The 23,480-nt window shown below is 38.9% G+C and overlaps 2 protein-coding genes across 2 annotated transcripts; one reads left to right on the top strand and one right to left on the bottom strand.

Annotated features, from left to right (window-relative positions):
* The first annotated feature begins 591 nt into the window (after nt 1-591).
* Nucleotides 592-7,878, top strand: rgs7bpa (regulator of G protein signaling 7 binding protein a). The gene is made up of 6 exons (XM_026188704.1): nt 592-1,581; nt 2,515-2,681; nt 5,451-5,581; nt 5,822-5,966; nt 6,618-6,688; nt 6,833-7,878. Exons 1-6 carry the CDS (start codon nt 1,432-1,434, stop codon nt 6,922-6,924), a joined length of 756 nt encoding a protein of 251 aa, XP_026044489.1. The 5' UTR covers nt 592-1,431; the 3' UTR covers nt 6,925-7,878.
* Nucleotides 7,879-8,742: 864 nt separating this feature from the next.
* c7a (complement component 7a) lies at nt 8,743-15,436 on the bottom strand. The gene is made up of 18 exons (XM_026187339.1): nt 15,373-15,436; nt 15,110-15,171; nt 14,922-15,000; nt 14,554-14,695; nt 14,327-14,471; nt 14,107-14,245; nt 13,301-13,444; nt 12,969-13,212; nt 12,140-12,253; nt 11,870-12,036; nt 11,509-11,737; nt 10,963-11,134; nt 10,695-10,782; nt 10,041-10,173; nt 9,770-9,958; nt 9,511-9,610; nt 9,223-9,407; nt 8,743-9,133 (listed from the first exon to the last, which is right to left on the bottom strand). Exons 1-18 carry the CDS (start codon nt 15,376-15,378, stop codon nt 8,949-8,951), a joined length of 2,523 nt encoding a protein of 840 aa, XP_026043124.1. The 5' UTR covers nt 15,379-15,436; the 3' UTR covers nt 8,743-8,948.
* Nucleotides 15,437-23,480: the final 8,044 nt, after the last annotated feature.

The raw sequence follows: 23,480 nt of genomic DNA, 5'->3' as shown, positions 1-23,480 counted from the left end.
TTATAGTAAAGCGGTGCCCATGCTGAAATAACGTATTTCCTGGATGATCTTTTGTGGTGTAATCAGACACACACACACACACAAAACGTTTATTGATCAGTTACACATCTATATACTCATAATATATATAGTAAAAAATAGTTTGTCTTTGTGCATTTTTAACTTTAATGTATATCTCAACCCCAACTGTGTTTTAGGGTCTGATGATAAAACTGCATTTTTATTAGTCGAAACGAAGCTAAATCTTGAACTATCCAAAATGTAAAATAAACGATACACTATCTACAAGCTGAACGTGCACTTTTTTCCAGTTAAGTAACGGTAATATAGCTATAGCCCACCCTTTTCATTCTTTATGTTAATTATATTCTTGTAAAGGTAGACGGACACACATGTAACAACAGAAACTTAAGCACTTGTTAAGTTAACCTGCATGTGAGTATAAACGCAGTAATAATTTGTGATATTAAAAACTAAAGAGAATCACTTTAGGCTCATTTTTAACGGAAGTGTTCAATTCATTCTTTTTTGTCTCCACTCGGTACTTGTGGTGGAGGTAAAGTGGCCAGTGACCTCAATTTCATACGTACAGGAGTTGATATGTCAGCATGGGGGAGGAGGGGGGTTGAGTTGATGGGCCCTATTAGTATTCGCGTCCTTTGGGTGCGCAGTGTTGCCAGCCACGTCAGGCCTGTAGCAACTGTTCTTCTACTGCCTCTCCAAGGTTAGATATAGGCCCTTCCTAATAGCTGGAAACACTCAAGGAAACAGACTGGGAGCCGACTTGAGACCGCGAGAGCAGGAATTAAGTTTTTCGACGTTTTCCGGCACAGTTGTACGCTGTGAAATTGTCGCCGTGGACACTGGCCGTGTTATTTCGTCTTAATAGGAGGTTGTATAGCTAAGAAAAGACTGTTACCGTCCGTCTTATTGGTGCTTAATGGAAACGCGCAATCATAAAAAATGGTTGCATTTGGAGAATATCCGTGAATGCGATCGTTCCCTCTTGACATCGGTGCGTCAGAAAAGACACCTCAGCTAGCTGGAGTCCGGGTTGGGTGTGAAGTCTTCACTGTGCACCGTGTGCTGCTGGAGTGAAGGTGACTTGCGCCCCGTCGCAGTCAAGGCAATGCGGAGAGGAGTCACGGGCTCTCATCCGGTACTTTACCTGCGCTCTAGGGCTCTTCTTGGGAAAAAATTGCTACCTTTCCCACATTAGGGGGAAAGAACGTAAGACATAGAGCAATAATAGCGTTCGAGTTTCAACACAGCCAATAGCTGGCGAAGGTGAGCTGAGCGTAAATCGAGGAGAGAATAAGGTGAACAGTAAGGTGCAGGGTGGTAAGGCAGGAAGAGAGAAAGTGGTGGAGTTTGGGGGGATAAGACCAAATCGTTCTGTCTTAGGGCTGTTTTAATAGTGGATGTGTATGCATGAGTTCTGCATCGAATGGGCGCAAAAATCGCCCCAGATCCGCCGGGAACATCTTCCAGATCGGCAAGCCTCCTTATCGAGACTCACAAAGGAGGGAGAGCACCGAAAGTACCCGCAAAGCCCAGCGCGCCGTGGCCGACTGCAGAATGGTAGGTTTGCGGCACGTTAGTGCCTGCATGGTGCCTCTGATAAGGAGTGCTGTGCTATTATCGCAACCTTTCTTTGTTTAAGGATGTTCCAATACCCCGTGCATGCACGCCGCACAGGCGACAGCTCTTAATAGCTGCAAAAAAAAAGAAAAAAAAAAGATTCTAACCCGGTCTAGCAGCCTAAAAATAGCTTTATGCATTTGCATTGCTTTGTCGGCAGTGAAGCCAAACAGAACACCTCGGCGTGCAGATTGACTGTGTGATTTGCATTTAAAGTGTGGAAAGCTGCTGGTGATTTGGAATGATTTCAGCATTGCCCGAATGACAAGATTACCCATGGTGGAGTGCATGATCTTGGCACATATGTGCTTTGACAGAAGCTGACAGGAATGATAAAGCCTACTTCACCCTTTCATACATCAGTGATCGTCATGGAGCCTCGCTGTTCGTTTACAGGACTACAGCAGGATGCTATGCAGGAGGTGCACAAAAAGAGCAGAATACTTGTGCCCCAAGCTCAAATTTCGTGGTTGTGCAGACAACCAAATTTAGCATGATGGAAAACCAACCAATTCAACAATCAGCTGGTTTATCGTGCAGTCTTACTTTGCGGGCTGTGCTTCACTTTCCGCGTTTTTCGCAAGGATCGGTGACTGCACATGTGCAAGGCTGCAATTTTCGAAATGAAGCACATGACAGTCTAACTGCACATGGAGCATTATTTGTCCCCATTAGTCTTTTTTTGGGGGGGGGGGGGGGGGGGGCTGTAAAATGCTGCTCAGCATTTCCTTCTTGGCTGACGCGTTTTCATGTTGACAGGTCGGACTGAGGATAAAGACTATCCTGCAATTTATTTGTGTGATGCTTACTTGTCTGGTTCGTTAGGTAATAACTTTTTGTGTCTGTGTGACTTATTATCTCACTGTAATGCAGATCGTCCAAGAATTCAATACACTTGTGGCTCTGTACCGTGAGCTTGTCATCTCAATTGGCGAGATCACTGTCGACTGTCCTTCGTTACGGGCCGAAATGCTGAGGACCCGAACCAAAGGCTGCGAAATGGCGCGAACGGCACACCATAGTCTCTCCTTGATATCGGGGTGAGTTGGCACAGACGCTGTCCGTGGTCCTGAAAATGAAGAGCCATCAGTGGCTGAACGCTCTGCAACACTGCAGCGCCGGAAGTTAAAAAAAGTAGCTAATTTTACCAAAGTAAACCTGCACAAGTATCAACATTTGAGCTGCTGAATATTTTTTTTGTGTGTGTTTTTATAAGAATGTTCTTTCGATAGGCCATCTAATGCTTGTCCCATTAAAGGACTGATTTTTTTTTTTTCGTGGTGGGCAAAGTATGTGGGAAAACAGAACATGAGATCAGCTTTTAAAAATCATGACATTTCTAATTTGTTAGAAGGAGAGCTTTACCAGGAAGCAATCACAACAACATACTGTAACTGATCACTTCCCATTAGCTGACCTAAAACGTTAATGCACAAAGTGGAGGGAAAGTGGAATGCTTCCCGGGACTAATATCTGAGATAATAGTATCAATAATGTGGAGCCAATGACGTTTTTTTTTCTTCTTTTTCTTGTAATTTATTGAGAGAGTGGCTTCTTCAGTACAGATTTTTTTTAAGAATCGGAATCCTTGGGAGTTTTTTTTTCTTTTGCTCATCAAAAACAAATGATATCACAATGAAACAGTAAATTAAAGTGGTTGGATCCAAAGTTTGTTCACTGTTTAGTGATTCTGAGTAGATTTTCATGTTAAATTAGATTTCAAGTGGTTTGTTTGTGATGAAAGCTTTGATTCAAGATACAGGAAAACAGCTGTTTTAGGAGCCTGAAAGGACTGCTGTTTTGGCCCACAATATCTCCTCTACAATAGCGCCAGTAGAAGAAGGGCAAAGGGAGGCTTGGGATTTTAACATCCTCAGTGAGGCTAAGATGCCAGCCAACTTGGCACACTCAAACTTACTTAAATAACAATCGGACAGACTGAAGCCAGTGGTGAGAGAGATTTGGAGGACGTCTGCAGTGCCAGCTGCTTGCCAAAGCCTGGGTGCTGCTGGAACAATAACAGCATCATGATTTATCTTGCAGAAGGGGCAAATTCCTACCACTGGACATACTGTATATTTAAACCACGAGAGATCCTTTTCTATTAGAAATTATTTGTCACCATATTTTTTACAAGGTCCAGTTTTAAAAAGTGTTAAGCTGAATTCTTTTCTATTTTAATTCACTCTAGTGAGGTTTTAAAACTACATGTTTGATGCGTGACACTGAATATGTTCAGTGCACATCTCCCATCGTGCACATGCATGAATCATGAATGTAACTTTATTTGAATAGGAGCATTTAGTTGCTTTAAATAATAATATACCTTAATGCAGCAGGGCAGTGGTGGAAAATGAACCATTTCACTGTTGTTTTTCAACTGCATGGCTCATAATTATACACCTAAATACAGTTATACCTGTATCTGCAGAAAAAAGACTATTAGCCATTGAAACTGTGCTCTTAAATGTTCCAGCTTCTGCTGCTAAATGGAGATGGTGCAGTAGCTTTAGAGAGAACTCTTAAATTCTCACTGATAACAGCATCTGCATCATTGCCATTATTATCACCAGCACATATTCTAAAAACTCCTTCCCTAAAAGCTCTCTCGGCCATCTAAGTGTCTGTCTCCGCTACTAGAGACAGAGCTTGAATTAAACCAGTTCATTCCCCTTTAATAAAATAAACCCAGTGTGTCAGAATGGTTTGAATGATGCGCGGTCCCTCCGATGTGCAGGGGGAAAGCTGATTAGAGGGATAGCACTGGTGACAGCTGTGCTTGAGCAACAGTAAAGCGGCACTGTGACAAAACGGTGATGGCAAGGAGAAGCTTGCTGTTGGAAGAGGTGAATTCTAGAGCATGATTTGTGTGAGAAAGATTTGTACCAAGTTTCACGCCTTTTATCGCTGTCACTTTCCCATGTGATATTACACCCACTGGATATCACCTGCTGTTTCCCTTTGAAAACCCGATTAATATAGTTGTGAAGCTACTGCGATGTCTCATAAAAGCTAATGATCAGCTCCGGTTGAATGAAAAATATTGTGACGGGCTTTTGTGTTGCTTGAATCTCTTCAGTGCATTTTATTTATATATTCTCAGGGAGTTAAGTAAGCACTACATATAGACGCTTGCACAATCACAGAGACAGCAGCAATTTGAACTTTGCTGTAAAAAACATGGATAAGAAGCACAGTATGTTTATTATCATTGCAGACTCTATAGGCTTACTTTAAGCTTTGATTAGGAAACACTCTGCTCAAACATTTTAATGCATATTTGAGTTCATAAACCTCTCTGGCCTTAAAACCTGGTATTAAGAATTTGCTGTTATTCTTCAGGTTACAGATTTTCTGTAATCACGCACAGAAAATACCACGAGTATCACCAGGTCCAGCCCTCATTTATTCACTTAAGTAAAGATATTTCCAAGTAAAAGCATGTGACTCGCATTTGTCACAGATGTGACACAGATGTGCACCCTCAAATTACAAGAACAGGCAGTGCATAAGTTACCAATGTAGGTGATCATATTTCTTCAACAGATATTGCATTTACAGTTTAAATGAGTCAAACAAATTAGACATGTCAGTAACACATCCTTAGAGTGGAATATATTTTTCTTCGTTTTAACTTTTTGGTTTAGTACTAATATTTATTTAAGCTGCTGCTGGTTTCAGACTCAAGATTAGCACATACACGGATGAATTAACAACTACTGTAATGCTCATAGAGACTTGCAGAGACTATTTTGTCTACCAAGTTCCACCTGGCTGGTAAGCTTTGTTCTCTTCATGTGCCATTTCAGGCCAGAGGACGGGGAAATCCACCCTGAGATCTGTAGGCTCTTCATCCAGCTGCAGTGCTGTCTGGAGATGTACATCACAGAGATGCTCAAATCTGTGTGCTTGCTGGGATCGCTGCAGCTCCACAGGAAAGGTTAATACACAGACAAGCCTCATGGATAGTTTATAGATAGTATGCTTTGTTTTGTTTTTAATTTTTTTTAAAGAAACATGTGGACAAATGGGATTTTGTATCTCTAACGTCACCGTCATTCCAGTAATGCCATCACTAAACCGATCAGTAAACTCAAATAACTGTGTACAAATGACATAAATAATTTAGGTCAGTATCTAGTGAGGAAACACGATTAAGGCATTTCTCTGTGTGCTTTAGGTAACGACTCGTGTGGCCCTCCCGGCTTAGATGGTAAAACGGAGGAAAGCTCAGACATCCCCATTCTGGAGGACACCTCTTCCTCCCCCACTGACTGTCCTCAGCTCTGCTGGCTGGTGGCCACTGACATAGAAAACATAGAAAAGTAGGTAAACAAAGTGTGTTCTGTTGTGTCCTTCGGGATGTACGTAGGTGCTGTGTCTGCACTTGCGTTTTTATTATGATTTAACAAATATTTCACATATATTTTGGTGGGTAATCTGTTACATTTCCTATAAGAACATAATGCAAAGTATCGTATCACATTAAATTGCATTTTAATACACTGGGAATACATGTTGTATTATAAGATTCATTGGGATGTTTATATTTTTTTATCAGCTAAGGCTTTCTTGAAATTACATTTATGTAGTTTGTGTGGGTCTATAGTTTTACCTCACAGTTGGATTTAAGATTTGAGTTTACAAAACAATAGAAGTATACCAAAAATAATCAGATATTTGTGTCAAAGCTTCAACATTTCAAAACAAAAAGTATACACACTTATTTTACTACTACTACTTATTTTTCTAGACACCGTGTGTGTTTACGACTCCTGCTATGAAATACATTATGAAATAAATTGAAATACAGTCCCTAGGTTAACATTAAGTTAAGAGTTCGAGTTAGGGAGGAAAGTCTCCAGAAAATCCAATAATGGAAACCTGATTTTGTGCTTTTCTGAATGCGAGTATGTACTGCATATATTATGGATACTTTATGTACACAACATAAAAAGCCATTTGCCTTACTGCAGGGATATGAGGGAGATGAAGAACCTTCTCAGTAAACTCAGGGAGACAATGCCTTTACCACTGAAGAACCAAGGTGAGAAAGAAAATGCAAAAAGCAGTAACACTTTCAGAATTATTCATTGTGAAGCAGAGGTACTGGTTTAAGTGGACTGCATCGTAGCTCAAATGAGGAAAAATGCATGACTTGGCTGTGGTGTCTGTGTGTTCTTTCGCCCAGATGACAGCAGTTTGCTGAACCTGACTCCCTACCCACTAGTCCGACAGAGGAAGAGGCGGTTCTTTGGGCTCTGTTGCCTGGTAACCAGCTAAGGGCCCCGCCTTTGTGGGTAGGAGGCGGCAACAAAGACACCATTACCCACTGTCCTTCACCACTTGTGTCTCCCACCAATCTATTACTGCCATTTTCAAATAAATTGTCTCTTTCTCTTTTTTTTAACGGCTGCCCATTTTATAATTTTATTTTGTAATACGAAGAAGAATTGTAACTGCAGTGTAATGAAAACAAAAGTCATGAACATATATTTTAAGATATTTTGCAACAGATTTTCCCCTTTTTTGGTAAACGAAGTGCGATATCTGCTTGTCTGATGTAAAAGGGAATGAGAGTTTGTCTGAAATGATAATATCAATGTTCTGTTACTTCCACAAGCCTGAGTGAATGATGTGGATTTATGTTTTTATTTTTAAAAAAAAAAGGGAATCTAAATGTCCATTTTGTCAGAAATAATGTGATAACTTATGAACAGATGCCATTCACACATCTGAGGACGGCTCTTGCAATGACAAAGTTTTACTGTCGTTTGTCTAAGCTGAAATGACAGGTTTGTGAAGAATACGTTTGTGTATTACAGTCTCCGTTTTCTGTTCCTTGCTGTTTTTCTTCTCAATGTACTTAATTTAGTCTTCCATAAAACAAGAACCTGTACCCAACTTAAACTTTCCAGCTTCAAAATGGAATAGAAGATACAATAGTCAAAAGAAAACTTCTTTGCACACAATATCTATCTATAAATCGAGACATTAGACTTGTATATACACATACTCTTTACGCAATGCTCTCTGAATTATTTTCAAGGTTGCAGGTGGTTAGTAAAGAAGCTGTTGGTATAAGCAGAGAGCATCTCTCTCTCTTGGGCAGTCAAGCAGACAGAGCGCAGCTTATTAAATATAGTGATCACTGTTTATGGCAAGCTGAAGGTACAGTAGTCAAAGCTGATATAGGTCATTTTACATTGTTAATAAAACTTTTGTTATTGAAACTCATCCACCAGTGTTTGTCATTGTCTTGCATGAACTGAAATGTCCACCGGGTGGAGACAAACAATCAACAGAGACAAACTTGTCTAGCACGTTCTGGTAAAGCTCAAACAGTAAAATTACACTGAATTAATTAGATAAATTGACTGTGTTAAATGCAAATTAGGTGGTTTGCATTCAAAGAACAAACATGTATGCCATTATTTGTGCTTTTTTTTCTCTCTGTCCTTCTTTCATAGATAGATAGATAGATAGATAGATAGATAGATAGATAGATAGATAGATAGATAGATAGATAGATAGATAGATAGATAGATAGATAGATAGATAGATAGATAGATAGATAGATAGATAGATAGATAGGAATTTTTTTTTTTACCACATCTCACCCAAAAACCATCAATTTGTATGCATTATCCCTTCAAGAATGGCAGCTCAGATGCACTTTTAACACCTTTCCCCCAACTATCAGTCTTTGTGATCAACATCTCAAACCTAGAAAATCATTCTGCTGACCATAAGTATTTCTTGAATTGATGATAAAACATTAAGTAGTTGGTGTCTTCACAGCTATTCACGGACAGGTTCAGACACACATGCAGACGTGCATTCACACTGTGCGAGGGCTGCAAGCCAGAGGCAGGAATAGACTGTCAGCAGGGGTTTGCTTCGCAGGATGAGCTTTGTCGGGTTTAGTAAGCACAAGACATCTTTTGTGAGAAGCCCTACACTTTCTCGAGCCTGAAAAACAGATTTCCAAACATTACCTCTCAAACCCAACCAACAGTCCATTATGCTATGTTTGTCTGTGAGAATATTACATATCTCTTGGTCTCAATATTAGTAATACAAAAGAAGAAAGATCAAACATGACTGATGTGCTTTTTATTTATTGTTAATACAGTATTGTTCTATTTTTACGCATGCAAAAAATGTGCCTTTAAAGTGTGCTAAATCTTAGCATAAAAAAAACAAAAAACATTGGCTACACAAAAAAATTTGTGGAATATTTCAAAGTGGGATAATAAAAGAAGACCAATAAGAGAGGTCAGTCAATCAGCTCCTGCCCTGAATGCTCAGGAGGTGCAGGGCTGGATACTGACAACAAACACTTTTTCTCCCTTACATCGCCGAAGTCCTGCTTCACATTCACTCATGGTCTGTGTGGCCGCAGTCTCATCCTCTCCAACACGGACACACACGTTATACCCAGGGTTCGCACAATCTGCAGAGTCCTTACAGCGACAGTCATTGGCTTGATCTGAGAAAATCGTGTGAAGACAAACAGCATGAATTACTACAAACTGCTGTACATTATAATAGATCATTTGTCACTTCACATGTTCATACCATCGCAGTTCTCCCACATGTGGCAGCCGGTGCAACCTGTTGTATCACGCTGTGGCCAAATGCAGGTGCTGTCCTCTGCTGTCATATATTTCTTCCCCATACATTGCAATGCATTCATTTTGCACACATCCAGAAGGACCGATTTTCTACCTACAGCAGCTGTGGCACACAACTTCAAAGATGAACTGGCCGGTGGGCACAAAGCACAAAAAACACAGTAAATCAGTATCATTAGCCAGTTTGCCAAAACTGACATGACCAAATTATTTATTAGCAGAATAAACATACCCACACTCAATAGGCATTTTGCAAACACATTTTCCTCTGGAAGGCTTCTCCCACAGTTTACACTGCACTCCAGGAGCAATGCTTGGTTCTGGTGCGCTGTCTGTGGAATACACAGAAATCACTGTTCCACATTGTCTACTGATTCTCTACACTGAATGACTAAATATAGAGCTCATCATATTTCATTTTGTTACATAGCAGTCCAGGACAGTCCTTTAGCAGAGAGCTAAAGGATTATAAAGCTTGATGTAAAATTTACCTTGGATGCACCTGACGTCTGCTGGGTTTGGTGAAAAATCCAGACTGGGATTGCAAATAGCCGTGGCTTCGCCTGTTAGCCGTTTACCCGCTGGGCAGGAGAATGTTACTAACTCTCCTATGCCATAGGTCTCCTTTAAAGGAGAGGCTATGACACCATCTGCAAGGAGTCCAATCTGGCAACTTGTAACTTGAAGAAAATGTGTAATTTTACAATGTGACACAGCAATTCATTATTATGATACACTAAATGTTAAACTTTATTTACTCACCTGTGCACAATCCAGGCCGGGCAGACCAGGTTTGATCAGCAGTGCACTCTATGGTGCTGTGACCAACAAGATAAAAACCTTCAGTGCAGGTGTATTCAACTTTACTACCCACAAGATAAATGTCCTTTGGATCCTGTGACACATGTAATAAAGATAAGATCATCAAGTTCAACTTCTTAGCTTTGATGTGGGTATGTAACTCAGCTCGGTTCAGTTTTATTTATGTTCACAACAAGGGTTGCCTCAAGGCACTTTATAAGACAGTACCACTTGTAGTTCCCCTATGAGGAACAAGTGGCAGCAGGAAGAGCAGCCATTTGCCAAAAATGGTTGGAGGATGAGCACAGAGGAGAACATAGAGACACAAGGACAAAACACATCTCTATTATGGGGAAGAGAAGATATAAAATTCAGCAAAATATTTAAAGATAACTAATAAACTCAGTAACATTGAGGCAGACTCTCTTTCACTTAGATAGGAGATACTAGAGCTTCAGTTTCAAGTCTCTTCCCGTAACTCTTTTTCTAACACTGTACTGTGACTTTGTGCAAAACACTGTTCAAGCACTACAAAAGTAGCAGTTAGTCTGGTTAATAAATACTAAATGTTTGTAATCATTTGTTCCACACCATGGTGAAAATTTCTATTTTTACCAGAATGTAGCCATTGATCAGAGCAGGTGGGGTTCCACACTTCTGACTTGCTGGGAGAGTATAGTCGAAGCACTGAGGCTCCATAGTTCTGTAGAAAAAGTATGTGTTGCATAACTACATATTGATGAAAATCAGTTTGACACTTTCTCTTACTGGAAACTCAATGCAATGAACACAGTGCTTGTTACAAATATGTCACTAAATTCACGCAGCACAAACAAACAAACAAAAAACTCATAAAACCCACAAAACAAACTTAAGCTCTCACCTTAAGTATTGCAGCTCTTCATCTTCGCAGTCGGACGTCTCAGCTGGTTCTCCGATACAGTGCTGTCCCCCATTCTGAGGGTAGGGGTTAGAGCAGGAACGACTACGAGACCTTCGGCCCCCAGAGCACGATGACCAGGCAGACCAACAGGTCCAGCTACCATGGATCACTCCTTAATGACCAGAAATGGAAAATAAGAAATAGAAAGAAATTAAGGACAATAATAAAGTCTGTCTGATATTAGCCTCGATTAAATCCTACCCCCACCCATGATAGTGACTTAACCCAATTTAACAGTTTGTTAATTTCCTTGTTTTCATCCTGAAAGTAAGCCTGACACCAATCTCACATCTGCCAGCCCCACAGGGCTATTTTGGCATTTCTAAGCATAATCACAACACAAAAGCTAAAAGCTAAAAGGAAAAAGAACACTTGTTTTTTAAAGGGGGTTTTCACTGCAATGTGCCCCTTTTAGACTTTAAAAGTAACATTGGTGAGCTTAAAAAACTACAGTAATAAAGATCCTGTATGAAAGACAATACACACCCTGCTGCCCTTCTGCTTCAGTTCCTTGCTCACAGGCTGGTCCTGACGTGTTAGGCTTGCAGATGCACTTACATTCATCTCCATCCATGACAACCATTCCATTGTTCCTGCATGGCCGGCAGTGGCAGGGGGCACTTTCAGCAAGGTACTGATCTATGGCCCTGCGAAGGTAGAGCTTCTTCAAACCAGGACACTGAACCTCCTTCACCAGCTCTGACAGCGGCCGCAGCTGGAGAAACAATAGTAAAATAAAAGCGATGCAAGGTTGCATTAAGTGATAAGATGAAATCCATATAAGATTCATTAAACATTATGATCTTGCTTTTTAACATACAAATAGCTTATTTTACGTTCTCTTTACCTTTTGTTTTATGACCTTTGGAAACGACCTAACAGACTCTGCCCAGTTTGAGTACATTTCCCAGTTTCTCTCTGGATTATCTAGGTTCATCATATTCAGCGCTGCAATATGTGAGACACCTCCTCCCTCCACATCCACTTTTTTCAGATTATTGCTCCTCCTGGTTCCTATTTTTAAAGGTTTGAAGAGATAGTGGATGGCAGAAAAACTTATAGAGGTAAAGTGCTTTTATAGGTACTGGTATCTGTAAAATTATCATCCAAATTGTACCTGTGCCTGATGAGTGAGTGCTCTGGCCTCGCTTACACTTCACTGTGGTGATGGGGAATATGAGAATCCAACGTTTAGTCCTTGAACATTCGTCATACTGCTCACTTTCGCTGACTTGAAAACAAAGGAAAACGTAAAGTCAGTGTCAGAAAAGTGAGGCAGGACTAAAGCAGGGCTTTATGGCAGCATTTTTATCAGCCAGATGTTTTACTTGGCATTGGAAAAATACTACCACTACAGCTGTGTGATATAGTTAAATCCAGCTGCAATTACAACTTGGATTTTTTTAAAAATAATATCGGACCACCTTATGTTATAAGGAAAATACATATTAATACATACATACATACACACACACACACACATATATATATATATATATATATATATATATATATATATATATATATATATATATATATATGTGTGTGTGTAAATTATATATATATACATATATATATATGTAAATTATATATACATATATATATATATATATGTAAATTATATATAATTTACATATATATATGTATTATATATATATATATATATATATATATATATATATATATATATGTAAATTATATTTATATATATATATATTATAAATAATTTAATTACATTACAAACTGATTACATTTAAAAACACATTTTAGAAATTTTTGAGCATTTTTAGTCAAATGCATTTTTAAAAAATGTATATTACAACTATTACAAGCAATAGACACATGCAGTGGCTTGTTGTTTAGCACCTTAAAACACTGGGTAGAATTAACCACTAAGACCATATTTTTAAATTCTTCCATTACACTAGTGTTTTATGAATCCTTACCCATATTGTTTTCAGTTTCTTCATCAATTGTGGCAATAACTTTGAAGGAGCCTCCTAAGCTTCCAGCAGACAGGTAGTGCGTTCCAAACCTTTCCAAAATCTTCCTGTAGGCCGAGTAGTCATAGACAGATGGCAGTTTGACCAGTGCCTTCCAAAACGCCTCGGATATCGGGATGTACCGAGGAGCGTTAGTCTGGAACTGAGCTACCTCGATGTCATTCTTTAAAACTAAAAGCTTTTTGGTCTGTAAGAAGAGGAAAAAAAGGTTCCGTTTCAACATGAGATGACTTGTCAAAGGCATTTTTTATTTAAAGTGTTAGGTTTCTACTCACTTGAGTCTTGTCGTGTTGTTCATGAAAATCATAGTTGCGATATCCCGTGGTAGTCCCGGTTACTGTCTGCCTCTTGACAATATCCTTTGCATAGTGCCATTTGCTGGTGTACATCTCATCACTGAAGTCATTCTGGACTTTAACCTGGAATCGGGACAGGGGTTACAATGTCTGGTTTCCTCTAGTTTAGAGATATGAAATGCTCACCTGGACAACTTAACTAGATTTAGGGGAAGACCCTACAGGTGAATAAGATGAAACAGGTGAATTTTTTGTGTTTACAGAAATCTTATGTTAAAATGAGTCATACAAATGAGTCACTGTATGTCTAAAAATGAGCATAAATCTGAACTTTGAATAAAAACAGGTTTAAAATTATTGTTTCAATGTGTTGACATATATATTTACACTTTGTTAGTTTGTTTTTCCAGAGAGGACTTTGGACATCTCTTTTCAATCCACAAATCAGAAAACACCATCAGCAGCAAGACAAACTCTAACGAGCTGATTAACTTTATAAAGAGAAGATGATGAGATGTTGCAGATGATGTGAATGTATGTCAAGTTGAGGGCACCAAATGTGAGTCAATGGCCAAATGCCTAATGCAACAAAAAAAAGAGCAAAAGGCAGCAAGCCAATGGTAATAATGTGTGATTGAATAGATTAAAAAAGTAGAATAGGTAGAAAATATTGCTATATTCACTCCTTAACTCTAGAATACAAATCCAAGGGGTACTTTAAAAGAAATTGTGACCAAAGAAGTATCAGTATGAACTACAGTTCAAGTTCTTCCACAGGTACCAACCAAAAAGCTGTACTGAAGAGTACTAAGGGGCAGTCGATAAACAGAATTGTGAACGCCGCTGAAGATGGTGCGGCACTGGCCACCAAAGCTCTTAGTATTGATGACACTTTCTCTGCTCTTTCCTGACACAGCGTCAACCCTACAGAAACAACAGCGATTGTAGATTAATGTCTCAATGAATCATAAAAAATAAACATCTAGATCAAGACTTTTCTCTTACCCGAGTCCTAGGATCTCAATGTTCGGCGGAGGAACTGAGTTTGAACAAACAATGTATTCTGAAATGTCGCAGTTACTCTCATCAAGTCCATCTTCCTCACAGTCCTGATCTCCGTTACACACCAGAGACTGGCTAACACACTTCCCTGCAAGTCAAAAGACAGATAGATAGTTATTGTTTAACCACTTCAGTAGGATTAAGGAAGTGAGGGCAGTTTCGATTCCTACCCGATCGACAGCGAAACCTGTTTCCACATCCGTCCTCTATAGGGCAGCCTTGTGTGGTTTCACAGGGCCTCGTCTCGCTTCGCTCTCCATAGCAACGGTTTCCACCGAACTGAGCGTAGACAACCATGGATCGGGTTCTTGTCTGTAGCATCCACAGGATGACAAAGAAATATTTATATAAAGTAATAATAATTTAATTAATGGCAAAATATCTTCACAAGTTTTAAAAATAACATAATCTTGAGTATTTCTGATGGTGAAAAATCTTTATTATGAATACACTTTCTTGTACTGTACTGTATACAGTACGTGAAAATGCATGCAAATTTGTATGGGTAAGAAATTAGTTACCAATGAATCTCCCTGACCTGTAATTTGGTGCAGCTATCACATTCTGACCAACTGCCAAAAGGACCCCACTGGCAATGAACTTCCTGGTTACACATTCTTGAAAATGACGTTTAAATCAACATAACACGATATAAATGACAACGTATAAAGTTCAACAAGCACAATATATTTATGCTTTAAAGCACAAAACGAAAACCAGATTTACCCCTTGGCAGTGAACAGGAAGAGGAGCCATGGTAAGACTCTTGCACAGAGTTGTGCAACTTTCTGAGGAGGAAAATGAAAACACAAAAAAGCACAGCAAAGAAAAGAAAGTTAAAGAAAGCAAAACAAAAGAAAAGCTTTGGTAATAGCAGTCACCCACGGAAATATCACAGCAATGACAATACAAACTTACTCTTACTGAAATCACATCAGTGACATATTTTACAGAAAACTGAAAAATGTATCCATGCAAAATCTACTTGCCTTCATGTTGAGAGAAGCACAGCAACAGATGGATAATGAGCAAGATTTCTATGTTTCATTCTTCCTAGGGAGTCCAGCTGTTGTAAATACAACACATGGAGCTTATCAGGTTTCAAGGGAAAATTTATGAGCATGTGTGTGTTTGAGAGAGAGAGAGAGGAATGTCTTCCTGTCCATATTGTGAAAGAGGCAAGAAAATAATATGTTGGAAGTTCATGCCAAAAAGTTCTTCCAGAGAAGTCATTTTGAAACTGAACAAAGCTTCCTCTACTAAGAATGACCTTTCTCACAACAGATGCTTTTACTCATCAGTGGAGGAAAAACAAGGGTTTAATACAAACCGTCTTCAGAAAACCACCAAGTTACATAATAGTTCCACATTACCACAAGATTAATTAACCATTGCTTAGTCTTCCTTTAAGAAAATGCTTCATTACTTAAGGCAACACATATTAATTAATGAAACAATGATGAATTACAGTTTTGTGCCATTCAGAATTATTTAGTCATTAATCGTTTAATTAATGCCTGAGAATTTAGATTTATTCGTTGATATTTATGAAACACTGATTGACCAGTCACCCAATAATATAGCATCACCCTTTTGTGTTGTATTACGATTTACAGCAGCATTGATTAATGACTTATTGATTTATTTATCAACTGTTCCTTAGTTACTAACCACGCTTCAGTGTTTCTCCTTGTAAACTGTTATCTAAATGACTACTATCATTTTTAACTTATTCAGATGAGTGATTTTTTTGCATCTACAGCTCTGAAACAGTAAAAACAGACATACAGTAGTGATGCATACTGAGATGTGATTTATCCAACCAAACACTGGAGGGCAACAGAGATTTAAGAACTGTTTCCTCTTGGGTTAAATTTGATTCAAGCAAATTTGTGACTGTTTCTGATCTCCACAGTATTTATCACCTTTGAGGAAAACTGCAACACAGCCATTCTGCTTGAGCTCGATTATATCTTATATCTTCATATCTTAATATTCCTGGCATATATGCATGGTAAGGGAGACAGAGAGAGGTTGGGTGATGTCCATCACAGTCAGCTCTGCAGCTTCAAGGAGACATATCTCACGGCCAAACTTGAGATTTTCTGCTGTTTATGAAAAGCTGTTCCTATATGTGTCAAGGTTCTCACTAATGATGAATATATATTTGCTGTCTCAGGCAATCACGGCTTCATATTCATCACATAGTGGCAGCTCAATAGCAAAAACTGAGTGCTGCATCGAAATGCTTTTTAGCAGTCGCGGGGCAGGCGAGGTTGTGTTGCTGTGCATTGATTCCTGCTGCCTATCAATTCTAGCAATAACCAACCCACATTACAATTTAAGGTTGTCAAATGAACGCATAGTGTGATTGAAACTGAGGTAAAATGACAGGAAAGGGAAAGACATGTTGGAGATGAGAATATAGCAATAGCAGAGGAATAAAGCAGAAAAAAAAAGCTTGAGCAAACACTTAGTGCCCAAAATCTCAGCCCTTTATCCACTCAAAAGCTCCCCCAAGGTAACCTCCTTATTTAGAAGTCATTTTCCAGGTGCAGCAATTTTAGAACAAAGTAGAAATTGTGTGATATTTACCTACTGAAGTCAGGACCACTAAGTCCTGATTGCTGTTTCTCTGTTGTGAGGCCTCCCTGCATTTCCACGTGCATACTGCAAAGCCACAGGCAGGGAGAGCAGCAGCAACAGGACAAAGCAGAGCAGGCAGCGGTGACACAGATGATATGTTTTACGGAGCCTTGTATTACTTTATCTGCAATAGCATTACAGATTATTAGCCATGTGTAATAATGCCCGATCATTAGGTACTGTTACAGATGAAATGTTGTCATTTAAAACACACTGTGGGATCTTTGTGTGTAAAGGGATACTTAAACTAAGTTTCCTTTTTGGAATAAGTCTCGATTCTCTGTTCAGGCAGGGAAACACAATTTTACTGTTATTTGATCAGAGTGATCTGCTCTTTCATCATCAGTTTCATTTCAGCCACTTGTTTCTTGTTGTACTACTGTCTGGACATTATCTTATACCGCAGCAGTTCTAATTCTGCTTTAGACATCAAATTTCTTCTGATCCGTTTGACACCTGGTCCCAGCAGATTCACAAACCTCTTCCACATCACTTGTGATGTCGGTCTGATGTCAAAAGCAATTTGTTCCAGCAGCTCACCAGTATCCATTCTGCAAATGTATCCGAGATATTTAAGATTTTGTCTCTATGATTGCACCTGGTCAGTATCCAAAGAAGCTAGTGTGTGTTTTTGTTTGTGTTTGTCAGTCAAGAAGTCACAAGTATTCCTCTACATATTTGAACTTTTCCTCTAGATCCTAAAACTGGTTGCTATGGAGGAGTTTACATCAGTTTTAAAAAAAAACAAACACCCTCATACAACCTTGGTAATTATTTCATTTAAAAATCTAATAATGTTTTTTTTAATCTGCATGTCTATGCAAATACCATACCTACAGAACTATGCAAAATGTCTTACCCTCAATTAATGCTTTATTAATTACATGTGATGAACTGATCTTTATTATATATTTTCCCTGTCATTTGAAATTTATATTTATTTATGAAACAAGTCTATAGGACTACCTTATTTCATCTGATCGGTATTGAAAAAAAGAAACATCCAGTCTAAGAGTAATGTTGAAAAACTAGTCCATGCTTTTGTCATTCTTAGGATGTAGTTTTAAGATGAAGGTGATGGTTGTGGCTAGCAAAGGTGAAACATCCATTACAAATGCTGCTATAGCCTCACTATCTGAATTTTGCCAACTCTATGCATAGAAGGTTACTGCAGATGTGGGCTGGATTTAAACTGACCACCCAAGATTTTTATTTTTCACGCACAAGAAGGTGAAATTATATTGGGTAATTATGTAGTAATAACCATTAAAGGAAATATATAATTAGGAGAATACTTTAGTCTGAGCGTGTCACCTCAGTTTATGATATAAACTCAAGGCAATCACACTGAAGTCATGCATATCTTTCCCCTGGACTTCAATAATGGATGTAAAAGTAATTTCCAGTATTTCTGAAATGACCACCTAATGCTAAATGACTCAGCTACTGTACAGCAGCAAGCCAAATCCCAGCACCTCAGGCTAGAATAACATTTGGCTCAGACAATATGCCACCAGACCATGCCCTCCTTCATTAGTTCTGCTTGTGTGGTTTTCATGATGTTCAGAGAGCCATCTTTGACCGCCATCTGCCCTGGAAGTTTGGCTTGCCAGAGACGTTAGTAAGCTGCACACACAGGGTGTATCAGTCAATGAATATGCAGCTTTTATCCATACTCATCTCCAGATGAATGTCCAAATTGTGTTACAAACATATTTAAGTATACTACAAGATTTTGAATGGTCAAAAAACCCCAAATCATCCATAATTATTTCTATTTAAAAGAATTAGGCCCACTATACATGTGCTGGAGCTTCCTAGCCTGGTGCTTTAGTGACTAAAGGGGTCATCAGATAAATCCAAGGACATGTGCGGTAATAAGAAACTGAACACCATCCATCCATCCATCATCCATCCATCCATCCATCCATCCATCCATCCATCCATCCATCCATCCATCTAATGTTAACCAGAATTGTTAAATACAAATAAAGATGGAGGAAAAAGGCAAACACCCTATAGTATATGGGTTGTCTGCTGATGTGGCATATTTATATGCAGACTGTTTAAAAATGAGTTGTGACTAAAAAGGTCATAAACCACCAGTGGCCACGGACCAACTCTCTCTCTCTTTCTCATGCCCCCTCTCTTGGTTGTCACAAGACTTTTAAGAAAGCTTTGCTTCCTCTGTCTCATTTCAAAGGTCATTAAGTTCTCTGAAACCTGAAAATTTGTGTTGAACATTTATTCATCTGTCCATCCAACCATCTGTCTGGGGAAGAGTTTGGTCACACCCTCCACAGGTCACCATCTATCAGAGGGCTAACACCAAGAGACACACAGTCATTCAGACTTACATTCTCATCTACAGCACAGCTAATTTAGAACCACCAGTTAACCTAACATACCTGCCTTTGGGCTGTGAGAGGGAGCAGGCCCCGGCTGGCCAGTGGATTCAAACCCAGGGCCTCCTTGCTGTGAGGCAACAGTACTAATTACCGTCCCGCCATTGCCCCAGTGTTGAACTTGTTCTTTACTCCGTTGCATGTTTTACACTGTAGGGTGAAGTGCATCTCAGCCTCACCCATAAACGATTGACCACATATTCTGTTTCCTTTTTTCAGCTGTGAAAACCGAGTTAGGATACATGTCTGCTTTTATCTCTGAGGCTAGAAATATATCTTCCAATTCCTAATTCCTTGCGTTTTTAGGACAAGGAAAAATTGTGTTTAGTTTGTTTGTAGCATTCCAATTACTTTTCTTCATTCTTTATTTCCTCTTCATGCCTGAGAGAACAGTTTCCATTCAAAGGGTTTACTATACATTACCATATATATATATATATATATATATATATATATATATATATACATACATACATATGCCTCAGAGAAACAGCAATCAGGACTTCAGAACTAGAAACAAGAGTGGCTGGTAAAATTATTCTTCCTCCTCCACACATTTCAAACTTTTCTGAAACTGTGCATTTCACTGCTGCCCCTCTTTAAACTGTCTGAATGCCATCATCTCTACCTCCTACACCTCTACCTCCTCTTCATCTGTCTATTTGCTTGTGCGTGCGTGACAGTAAAAAAAAAAGACAGACAGACCCAAACATGCACACATTTTTAAGCACAACAACACATTGGCATTTTTATCATTTCTTCGGGGGAAAATGACTGCAGCAATAACATCCAAGACTATTTCCGTTCATTTTTTTTTCTTGGCATGTCATCCATCAGTCCATTAACATGGTTTAGAAAACAAATAAAAAGCACACTACAAGAACATTTAAAGAATCCTCATATCACATAGAAAGGAATATAAACAGAGAAAGGGAAGTAGCTGTGCCATTCCTTCCCAAAACTACTGTAATGTGCAATCAAAGCACTTAATATCCATTCATTGAGCTAGTCTGTGGCTATCAAAACCACTCTGCTATTGCACACCGCAGCTTCCAAAGAAGGTTGATGACTGCTCACAGCAGTGAGTGCACTCAGTCAATTAACCTCTGTTAATAAGAGTAAAACAGCATTAACATGAGAACTGCATCAAAACTAACCTTTTTTAAGCGAATAACTACATGCTTAAAAACATTAACCTAACAAAAAAAGATTGTAATAACTAATAAGTGCATCATATTAGTCATGATATTAGATACTCTCGAAGGTGCACAGATGCAGGGGGCTACTCTCCACCTGAGTTATCTTTATTTCCTCTTCATGAGCAACGCCTTACTGCAGAATGGCAGATGCTGAATTACAAAACACAGTCTCAGTAAGGTCACCCTGGGTGCCGCTGCCCACCCACCTCCATCCACATCACCCTGGAAACAGGATGATTTTAAGATGCTCCTCTGCACAAATCGAGTAAAAAAATGCAGCTATGCTGGCTTAAAAGCTGAAAATCTACATTAGATCTAGAGTACCGCCATTTAGTGATTGAATTAGATTAGAATTTTATTATAATGGCCATAATAATGATTTTGTTTTTCAGTCAAGCAATTAAGCAACCAAGCAACCACTAACCACTCAACAAGCCAGACACTCCTGAGGAAATGATACTTCACTTAATAGGCATAGAAGCTTTATTTGATCTGCCATTTTCCACTTAGAACAGAGTCACTTTGAACAAAGGTTTCCGAGTTTTACAACAGCAAAGGACTCTTCACATCAGAACATAAAGGCAGTGACAACAGTTTGGACCAGGAGAGACACAAATGTCCTTACAACACGGTTTGCAAGCATTTTAAAGTCTGCTCATTTGTGTGGGTTCATTCATGATCTGCATGGGCTAGTAAGAGTGCAACCTTTAAAAAATAAATTAATTTAGACATTTGTCTTAAAGGGAAGGAACATTTCCAGCTGAGATGCACGCATGCTCCTAACAACAATATGCAGAAAATAATCAAATTTATGCACAAACCTCATGGACCCTCTAGGTGTACAGAAAACAGTATAGTATGTAGAAGATTTCAGTTCATGCAAAAAAAAGTAAAGTGTAAAATAAATATGACAAACGCGGGCGGTGTGGTAGTTCACTAAAACGAAGAAAATGTTGTTAGTGACGATATAATAATCTAAATATCTTACAATTTATCGGCAGTATACTATTTGCAGTTACAGTATGTAGAAACTCTCCACGATATAAAACATTTTAACATGAAACCACATCTTTAAACTCTAAAACTTGAACTCATTTTCACATTGAAGCATAATAATACAAACATGACTTTCTAGCTGAAACTCAGTCACTCACATGAAACTTTTAGAAATGGCACAGATACGCACGAGACACATACATTCACCAATCCAAAGAGTAAAGTTTTCTGTTTTTGGCTTTACATTACTGAACTTCTTAACACTGTCCTGGCAGAATACATTCTCTACAGAAAATACCACACAGACCATGAGGTGTGTGGATATTTGACTAGTGTGTGTGTGTGTGTGTGTGTGTGTGTGTGTGTGTGTGTGTGTGTGTGTGTGTGTGTGTGTGTGTGTGTGTGTTTTCCATGCATAAAACCTTGCAACAAAAGATGTCTTTTTGAATCTCATTTCTTTGTACTTTTCCATCTTGATTTAAACCCGGGAAGCGAAAGAATGACATGCACCAAATATAAATAAGAAATTAATGTATTGCCCTAACATTGATACAGCAGAAATTGAGGGATTCATAAACATGAGCGATAAGAAGATGCTAAAGAGTTGCACATATATCTCAACTGAATATTTCTTGTATTATTTTCCTAGTGATAAAACATCATTGCCAAATCAGGACCCCTGACTCTAAATTATGATTTTTTTTTTATTTTTTAAATACAATAAGTCTCTGAGTGGCTGTGAAGCAGTCACCTAGTATTATGAAATACATGATATAGTGATGGAGCTCAGGGTGACTCATTCATATATATATATATATATATATATATATATATATATATATATATATATATATATATATATATATATATATATATATATATATATATATATATATATATATATTAGGGGTGCAACAATACTCGTATCGATATTGAACCGTTCGATACGGTGCTTTCGGTTCGGTACGCATTTGTATCGAACAATACAAAATTTGTAATTTATTTTATCAACTTTCCTTCTGACGATGCTGTCTGTGTTGAGTACTCAGTGGCTCTGCGCTCGACAGTGCAGCCTAGGCGGAGTAGTCGAACGCAGATTCACTGAGCGCAGGGCAAGCTAGCGAGACAGAAGTTAAGCTCTCCTTGCAACATGGCAAAGTGAACCTTCCCCACCCTCATTCAGATCTGGCGTTTGGAACTATTTTGGTTTTCATGTGACGTATGACCCTGAAGGTAAGCGCGTCATGGACTAAAGTAAAACAGTATGTTGGATGTGCCACAATGCTCAATTACATGGGTGGGAGCTAGTGTGTTAGCGCAGTTAGCTCGTTAACGTGTTGGCCGTCCAGCCCCACGCACGGGGCGATCCGCGGTAGCTCGTTAACGGAGATTTGCCGTGTTGTGGCGTTAACGTCATTTCAACGAGATTAACGCTGACAGCACTAGTGGGAACACAACGAATATGACTGCACATTTACGCCGACATCATCCTAGTGCAAAGACAAGTGGAAGCAGACAAAAACAACAAGCACGCATGCTACAAACTTTACCCAAGTCATTTAGACAGCCGTTAGCACATGATTCTCCTTATGGGGACCTGATATGTTTAATATGCTGCTGAGAGTATAGCCCAGAAGAAGCGGATAGTATAGCTTTTATTTTGGAAAGAGCCATTTCTCTGTAATAAACTCTCTTTTCCAAAGATGAGTAATTCCTCAATCAGATACAGGGCTCGCAAAATCGACAACGTCCCGACCAAATAAGACAGGTCAGGGTGAAGAAGTGACAGCCAAAGAAAAGCTTACCACAAAACGGAAAAGTTATGACAAATCAGACTATAAGGCAAAAATA

The sequence above is a fragment of the Astatotilapia calliptera genome, chromosome 12 (assembly GCF_900246225.1).
Source record: "Astatotilapia calliptera chromosome 12, fAstCal1.2, whole genome shotgun sequence".
Classification (NCBI taxonomy): domain Eukaryota; kingdom Metazoa; phylum Chordata; class Actinopteri; order Cichliformes; family Cichlidae; genus Astatotilapia; species Astatotilapia calliptera.
This window is presented reverse-complemented; position numbering and strand designations above follow the sequence as displayed.

Excerpts from the sequence above, each read along its gene's own strand:
- rgs7bpa (XM_026188704.1), top strand. The coding sequence starts at position 1,432 with ATGAGTTCTGCATCGAATGGGCGCAAAAATCGCCCCAGATCCGCCGGG. Across the intron at positions 1,582-2,514 it reads CCGTGGCCGACTGCAGAATG|ATCGTCCAAGAATTCAATAC; the intron begins GTAGGTTTGCGG and ends ACTGTAATGCAG. Across the intron at positions 2,682-5,450 it reads AGTCTCTCCTTGATATCGGG|GCCAGAGGACGGGGAAATCC; the intron begins GTGAGTTGGCAC and ends GTGCCATTTCAG.
- c7a (XM_026187339.1), bottom strand. Across the intron at positions 12,037-12,139 it reads CACTCACTCATCAGGCACAG|GAACCAGGAGGAGCAATAAT; the intron begins GTACAATTTGGA and ends CTTTAAAAATAG. Across the intron at positions 10,174-10,694 it reads TGATCAATGGCTACATTCTG|GATCCAAAGGACATTTATCT; the intron begins GTAAAAATAGAA and ends CATGTGTCACAG.